Raw genomic sequence first — 8,463 nt, forward strand, 5'->3', positions numbered from 1 at the left:
TCTCAGGTAGGACACACTCAGGTAGGACACTCTCAGGTAGGACACTCTCAGGTAGGACACTCAGGTAGGACACACTCAGGTAGGACACTCTCAGGTAGGACACTCTCAGGTAGGACACTCTCAGGTAGGACACTCTCAGGTAGGACACTCTCAGGTAGGACACTCTCAGGTAGGACACTCTCAGATAGGACACTCTCAGGTAGGACACTCTCAGATAGGACACTCTCATGTAGGACACTCTCAGGTAGGACACTCTCAGGTAGGACACTCTCATGTAGGACACTCTCAGATAGGACACTCTCATGTAGGACACTCTCATGTAGGACACTCTCAGGTAGGACACTCTCAGGTAGGACACTCTCAGGTAGGACACTCTCAGGTAGGACACTCAGGTAGGACACACTCATGTAGGACACTCTCAGGTAGGACACTCAGGTAGGACACTCTCAGGTAGGACACTCTCAGGTAGGACACTCTCAGGTAGGACACTCTCAGGTAGGACACTCAGGTAGGACACTCTCTGGTAGGACACTCAGGTAGGACACTCTCAGGTAGGACACTCAGGTAGGACACTCTCAGGTAGGACACACTCAGGTAGGACACTCTCAGGTAGGACACTCAGGTAGGACACTCTCAGGTAGGACACTCTCAGGTAGGACACTCAGGTAGGACACTCTCAGGTAGGACACTCTCAGGTAGGACACTCTCAGGTAGGACACTCTCAGGTAGGACACTCAGGTAGGACACTCTCAGGTAGGACACACTCAGGTAGGACACTCTCAGGTAGGACACTCTCAGGTAGGACACTCAGGTAGGACACTCTCATGTAGGACACTCTCAGGTAGGACACTCTCAGGTAGGACACTCTCAGGTAGGACACTCTCAGGTAGGACACTCTCAGGTAGGACAAACTCAGGTAGGACACTCTCAGGTAGGACACTCAGGTAGGACACTCTCAGGTAGGACACTCTCAGGTAGGACACTCTCAGGTAGGACACACTCAGGTAGGACACTCTCAGGTAGGACACTCAGGTAGGACACTCAGGTAGGACTCTCTCAGGTAGGACACTCTCAGGTAGGACACTCTCAGGTAGGACACTCTCAGGTAGGACAATCAGGTAGGACACTCTCAGGTAGGACTCTCAGGTAGGACACTCTCAGGTAGGACACTCTCAGGTAGGACACTCTCAGGTAGGACACTCTCAGGTAGGACACTCTCAGGTAGGACACTCAGGTAGGACACTCTCATGTAGGACACTCTCAGGTAGGACACTCTCAGGTAGGACACTCTCAGGTAGGACACTCTCAGGTAGGACACTCTCAGGTAGGACACACTCAGGTAGGACACTCTCAGGTAGGACACACTCAGGTAGGACACACTCAGGTAGGACACTCTCAGGTAGGACACTCTCAGGTAGGGCACTCTCAGGTAGGGCACTCTCAGGTAGGACACTCTCAGGTAGGACACACTCAGGTAGGACACTCTCAGGTAGGACACACTCAGGTAGGACACTCTCAGGTAGGACACTCTCAGGTAGGACACTCAGGTAGGACACTCAGGTAGGACACTCTCAGGTAGGACACTCTCAGGTAGGACACTCTCAGGTAGGACACTCAGGTAGGACACACTCAGGTAGGACACTCTCAAGTAGGACGGTGGGATGTTATTTAGAGGACCAGGGTCCTCTAAATAACATCCCACCCCTGAGAGAGACTGAGCTGGTCTGATCCTCCTCCTCCTTCCAGGGTGAAGCCTGCTGGACAACGATGGCTGACACCAGGTCTGAGGAAGTGTAAGTGTTTTTATTCAACCATCTTCACTCGTCCATGAGTCCATCAGTGATCAATAAGTGATCAATAATAACTGCAGCTGCTTGTTTGTTCTCTCCATCAGATTCCTGTCAACTCACCGTCGACACAAACACAGTGTACAACAACATCAAACTGTCTGACAACAACAGGAAGATGATGTTGGTGAGGGAGGATCAGTCGTATCCTCGTCATCCAGACAGGTTTGATCGCTGGCCTCAGCTGCTGTGTAGAGAAGTTCTGACGGGTCGCTGTTACTGGGAGTTCCAGAGTAGAGGAGGAGTTTATGTATCAGTGAGTTACAGAAGAATCAGCAGGAAAGGAGACTCTGATGACTGTGTGTTTGGATGGAACGATCATTCCTGGAGTCTGTCCTATTCTGGTGACGGTCGGTACCGGCTCCTTCACAATAACAGAGGAACACCTTCCTCCTCCTCTCCCTCAGACTCTGACAGACTAGCAGTGTACGTGGACGTTCCTGCTGGAACTCTGTCCTTCTACAGCGTCTCCTCTGACGGACTGATCCACATCCACACCTTCAACACCACATTCACTGAACCTCTCTATCCTGGGTTCAGGTTCTGGGATGGTTGTTCAGTGTCTCTGTGTTGAGTTCAGTCTCCAGAGTCTCCTCCTGTCAGAGAACTGTCTCTGTTGGACAGATAGTTGAGTCTGTACACGTCTGTCTCTGTTTCCACCAGAACACCTGAATCACACGTTGGTGAAACTGTTCTGAATGATTCCTTGGAAACTTCTTCCTCTCCCGGTCCTTTAAAGGTGAAGCTGCCGTTATTCCAGGATCCACATGTTGTTCTTCCGTCTGTTTCCAGTCAGAGCTTCACGGTGAACAGCAGCATGTTGTTTCTCTGCAGCTCAGTTCAGCTCAAATCCTTCACTTCATGTTCAGCTGCAGGTAGTTTGCTGCACATGTGACCGACTGTGATGTCAGAGAGGAATCACCGAGCTGCAATCAGCCCAGATGAAGTTACAACCTGCTGTCAGATCTGAGCACAAGGTTGCTGTGCAGCCAGGGTTCATCCTGCTCTTTATTCTCACCACTTCCCAATATTTGATATTCACTCATTAAAAGTGCTGCCTCAACATCTCCTCACAATAGTTATCAAATTGATTTATCATGCTAGGAAACATATTTCAGCATGAAACATTTTTTTATTCTTAATCCATTTAGTTTGTTCCAATTTTCAAAAGATCACTTATGTAACATTTTAGTAGCAAATCATGAACATCTTGACATCAAGTCCCATTTAAAGGAAACTCAACCACCATAACACTTTTAGCAAATCATGAAGTCCCACATCTGTAGAAATGATCAGGTTTAAAATAATCAGAACTTCCAAATCCTCACATTTGAACTAATAATCAAATATGTAGCACTGGTCTGAAGGTTTTCCTGACAGAGTGGTTGATTTAAGAACATCCAGCCACCAGGGGGGGCTGCTGCTCTCCATCCCGCTGAGTGCTGCTTATCGTGGTAGAAGAAGAGAGACAACGATGAGAAGCTGATGATGTGGATGAAGCTGTTATATTACTTTGTGTCATGAATCTGATGTTTGTGGTTCAGTGTGCGTCCAGAGAAACGTGAGTTATATTGTTGTTTATTGGAAGCACTTGTTTGTTGTTATATTTTATAATTCCGCTGGTGAGTATTTCCAGCAGTGTTATTTACTTCGCTAATTGTTCAAAAGTCATTAGTTATGTTATCTGAATGTCACTGACTGTTTTGGTGACGGTCGGTACCGGCTCCTTCACAATAAAAGAGGAACATCTTCCCCCCCCCCCCTGACAGAGACTGAGCTGGTCTGACCCCCGGTCTGACCCCCGTCCTCCTCCTGTCAGGGTGGAGCCTGCTGCTGCTGGACCAACCACCACCACCACCACCACCACGGACCACACCAGCTCTGAGCAGGAGGAGGAGGTGGAACTGTGTGTTTTTATTTCATTCACACGCACAACAAACTGTCTGACAACAACAGGAAGATGACACGTGTTGGCGACTGTTGGTTTGGAGGGAACCATCATTCCAGGGCCCTCATTTATCAACAGTGCGTAGAAAAGGTCCTAAATTCTGTCGTAGGAGTGAAATTTAGAATGTGTGTAAGTACAAAAAAATCCGGATTTATCAAACGTGCGGACGCTGGTCGTACGCACATCCGTGATGATAAATCCCACCTGTTCTAAACTGCCGTGCTCGTGCACGGTTACCGTCATTTGCATACAGAAACGCCTCCAATTGACCATATATGGAGCAACAACAGCTCCCGCTTGGAGGTTTACAAACTTTATTGAACCAAATTCTGTAGAGTTTACAACAAAAGGCAAATGAAACAAAATAATCAATTATCTACAAATATTCAACATTTGGGGGGGTTGAGAGCAAAAAAAAAAAAAAGATACATTTACTGACAAGCTATGGGAAGTGTATTAATAAAAATGAATAAACAAAGACATCGTTTCATATAAGCTTTTGGCAATATCGTTTTTTTCACAGTGTTTCTCAATCCTGGTCCTCGTGGGCCCCTGTCCTGCATGTTTTAGATGTTTCCCTGCACCAACACACCTGATTCTAATTAATGGTCCTAATTAGCTTGTCACCAAGGTCTGCACAACTCTGTTGATGACACACGTACTTTTATCACGGTGTGCTGAAGCAGGGTAGCATCTAAGACATGCAGGGCAGGGGGTCCCGAGGACCGGAGTTGAGAACCACTGGTTTAAGAGATGCTAAGTACAGTTTACATTCATTTTTCAGATGTACAATGGAGGGTTTGCTGTTATTCCATTTGCATTTATGTATGTGATATTTGGCTTGTAAAATAATTATGTTGACCATGTTTGATATATTTCTTGGAAGGTTATCCATAAATTAAGATTTGGTTGGAGTCAAAAGCTCCTGCTTGGAGGTGCAAACACCAACAGAGCTGTTCTGCACAATAAATGAGTGTTGCGTTCCTGCAGGCCACCGGGCAACGACGGGCAACAGAGACATAGTTGCATCGCAGATTATTTGTGCACTAATTGAATGAAATCCTTTCATGTCCACCTAACTGAATTCATTATGTGATGGTGTTTTTATGGCGATGTGGGTGCAATCTATAGCTCCAATTATGTTTGGGAATCCGGCGATGGCGTGAAATCCTCGTTTAATTTGGGCTTGTTGGTGATGTGTGTATCATGGAAACTGGGTGTAAATTAGGGCCAGAGAAATTATTGCATACAACACTGCCGGCATGATTCTGCTGCGAAATCCCGCATGTCTCCAATCTCTCTCTGAAATGTTCCGGTGGACAAACATCCCAGGGTGGACAGGAGCTGGATGTGACTGGGATGGAGTTGTAAATCACAGCATAGATCCATCAGAATGTTTTTGGGGAAGCGGTACCTGCTGAGGAGCCGCGCCGTGCTCTCACTGATCAACAGATCAGCGCGCTTTTTGAAAACGCGCTCTCTGCGGAGCGTGTTTTTGCGGAGCGCACGGTCTCTAAATCCTCCAACAGTGCAAGATAAGCCATGGTACTTGTATTTTCTTTTCAGGTCGTCCTGCCAAAGCTGTCTTTTATAGCTTGTCACACCAATTATTCAAAATGTCTGAATTACTTATGGATAATTTTTATTAATTGGAGGAAACGGGGAACATGTGCACATGTTCAACACAATACTACACAAATGCACAAATACATGTTGATAAATACCATACTTTGCGTGGAAATGCTCGTACGCACGCTTTACGCACAGATCTGTGCGTACGCACGGTTGATAAATGAGGGCCCTGGAGTCTGGACTGTTCTGGTGACGGTCGGTACCGGCTCCTTCACAATAACAGAGGAACATCTTCCTCCTAGTTATGTTATCTGAATGTCACTGACTGTTTTCTTTGTTGTCACTTAAATGTGATAGTATGTATATTATCTCTTATATGATGTTCATGCTAATAACATTATTATTTGGATTGTGTGCTATGGTGAAACATATGTTTATGGCTGTTTATGGATTTATATTATTCTTTGGTTTATTCCAGAACCACACACACCCACCACATCTCTAAGTTCACTCTCTAGACTGGATTAAAGCACTGTAAAGGAAACTGACAGCTTCCTGACTCTTCATTTAAGTCTTGACACGCGCTTCACGATTAAAATACAGAGAAAGTCAGTGTACAAGTGTTAATCATTTAGCCTCCAAAACATATGGTCCTTGGAGCCGGATAAGGTCATTACCAAGTGATAATGTCTTACGTTCCCCCAAGTGAAGATGTACGTCCACGCAGATGAATGCTACAACCAAGACTGATGGAAGATTCTGAAGGGTACGCCCTCCCACAGGCTGTTACCCTGCAGCCCCCGCTGTGGTAGAGGAGACTGGATGGAGGTAGAGAGAGGGATTTACTGAGATGATTTGATTTGATTTGATTTGTTTATTTGCACAACATAAAAACGGTACAAAAGTTGAAATGAACATAAAAGCATGAAAATATGTGCAGGTGAGAAAGGAAGCCCTAAATGGGCTTATTCAAAGTTCTCACCAAGAAAATACATTGTATTGTAATAATAGCAAGAACAAAAAACAAAAACAAAAAAAAAAAGAAAAAACAGCGTTCCAAAAAGATGGATATAAACAGACAATTTCTCAGTTGAGTGAGTACGTGTGCTTGCATGTGAGCATGCACATGTGTGTTTGTATGTGTGTGTGTGTGTGTGTGCATGTGTATGTGCACGTGCAGAAGTGAGTCCACATTAAGTGGAAGCACTTCTAGACGCTTGATCAATAAGGCTGGTCTTCAATCTCTGTTTAAAACTACTAATAGACAGTGAAGATTTTGCAATAAGTATATGAGAGTTCCAGAGTGAGGCACCTCTGTCTTTGATGGAGAACTGACTGCTATTGGTACGACTGAATGAAGAATGGAGATCCTCAAATTGTCTGGTATTATAGTTATGAATTTGCGAATTGGTCTTAAAAAAATCTTTGAAAGTACTTTCATTTGTAAATGAAAGCACATGATTGGAGTATGTTAATATCATAGATGGATAATAAATTTAATTTTTTAAACAAAGGGGCAGATGGGGCCAAATAGGAAGCAGAAGTAGCTATTCTTACAAACTTCTTTTGAGTAATGAGTAATTTGTGTATAAATGAGATAAGGATAAATTAAACTATAATAAAGAGTAACGAGACAAGCCTGATGGACCAAACCTCTGATTCTTCTGATGATACCAAGGGATCTAGAGATTTTGTTAGTTACAGAATGTATATGCTCTTTCCAGGACAAATTCTCATCCACAAAGACACCTAGAAATTTGGTGGATGAAACCTGATTGATTGTAATACCACCAATAGAAATCTTATTGAGACAATATTTTTTGTTTTTACTTGCAAATACAATAAAATTAGATTTGTTAACATTTAACGACAACTTATTTGCAAGGAACCATTTTGAAAGCATTGCTATACCAGAATTAGCTTGCTCAATAAGTGAATCAAAACTTCTGTGAGTTAGTATCAAATTGGTATCATCAGCAAATAAGATTGGTGTAAAGGATGAAGATACAGTAGCCAGGTCATTTACATAAATGAGAAATAAAATAAAAGGGGTCCTAGTATTGATCCCTGAGGGACTCAGGGATCTCTGTTCTCAGCAGGACTCCTCTCTCCTCCATGAGCGTTGTCATTTATTGTACGACGTGTATCAGGTAACAGTGACCTCTGAACTCATCTACCTGAGGAACAACATTCCTCCCAGACCTCAGCTTGGCTCCGCTCCACCTGCGTTTCACGTTGAGTTCATGTTGGGACAAACACAGCAGAGCAGCTGGTATTTCCACCCGGATGACAAATCCAGAGGATTTTTATATAACAGCTAATAGTTAATGTCAAATACAAAATACTTACCGATGTTGTACGGAGTTTCAGAGTTACAATAGTGGAATTACACTCTTAAGCAGGCTGTGATTGTGTTTCTGGTTTGGGTTTTTAAGGTGGATCTGAAATTGTATCTCCATGATCCAGATACTTCCTGTTCATCCCAGTTTACCGAAATATCCTTCACTCCAACAAAGAGTGATGAGATACACCTCAATGAATGTTAATGAATGTTGCTTTGAATGTTGACATGGATTAGAAGCTGATGACAACCATTAATTAGAATCAGGTGTGATGATGCAAGCCAACATCTAAGACATGCAGGACAAGGTCCCGAGGTTGAAGACCACTGCTGTTAACTAATGTCAAAATTAAAACCTACTTGGAAATGTTTCTCTGGGTCCCTCTCTCTGATCGGAGCTCTGTCAAATGAATCTATCTAACTACAACACCAACCAGAGTGTCCCACTCTTTCACACTCTTAATAAATGTCATTAGGAGGTTTTCTACAGCTGATTACCAGTCCAGCCATGACTTCGATGACACCGGTATTCATTAAGAAATTCTTCACCAGGATCCTGATGGTCCTTTAGGGATTGAGAGCTCGGGTTCCACTTGCTGAAGCTCTCCAGCACTTCTGCAAAAGACATTAACACATGTAATTCCTGTAAACAATGGAGGTCATGATTCAAGCCTCAAAACAACGGGTTGGCTCTTGTCTGCAACTCCCCCCTGTTAAAGTATATTTGGACAATATTCCAACCTTGACCACCACCA

General features: G+C 44.1%; 1 protein-coding gene across 1 annotated transcript in view; it reads left to right on the forward strand.

Moving 5' to 3' along the window:
* LOC133458725 (NLR family CARD domain-containing protein 3-like) overlaps positions 1-5,911 on the forward strand; it is a 38,376-nt gene extending 32,465 nt beyond the window's left edge. Inside the window, exons 10-11 of the mRNA XM_061738928.1 lie at positions 1,747-1,793; positions 1,895-5,911. Of these exons, the coding sequence (XP_061594912.1) occupies positions 1,747-1,793; positions 1,895-2,421 (574 nt within the window). The 3' untranslated portion in view covers positions 2,422-5,911. The remainder of the gene's footprint in view (positions 1-1,746; positions 1,794-1,894) is intronic.
* Positions 5,912-8,463: the final 2,552 nt, after the last annotated feature.

The sequence above is a fragment of the Cololabis saira genome, chromosome 13 (genome assembly GCF_033807715.1).
Source record: "Cololabis saira isolate AMF1-May2022 chromosome 13, fColSai1.1, whole genome shotgun sequence".
Taxonomy (NCBI): Eukaryota; Metazoa; Chordata; class Actinopteri; order Beloniformes; family Belonidae; genus Cololabis; species Cololabis saira.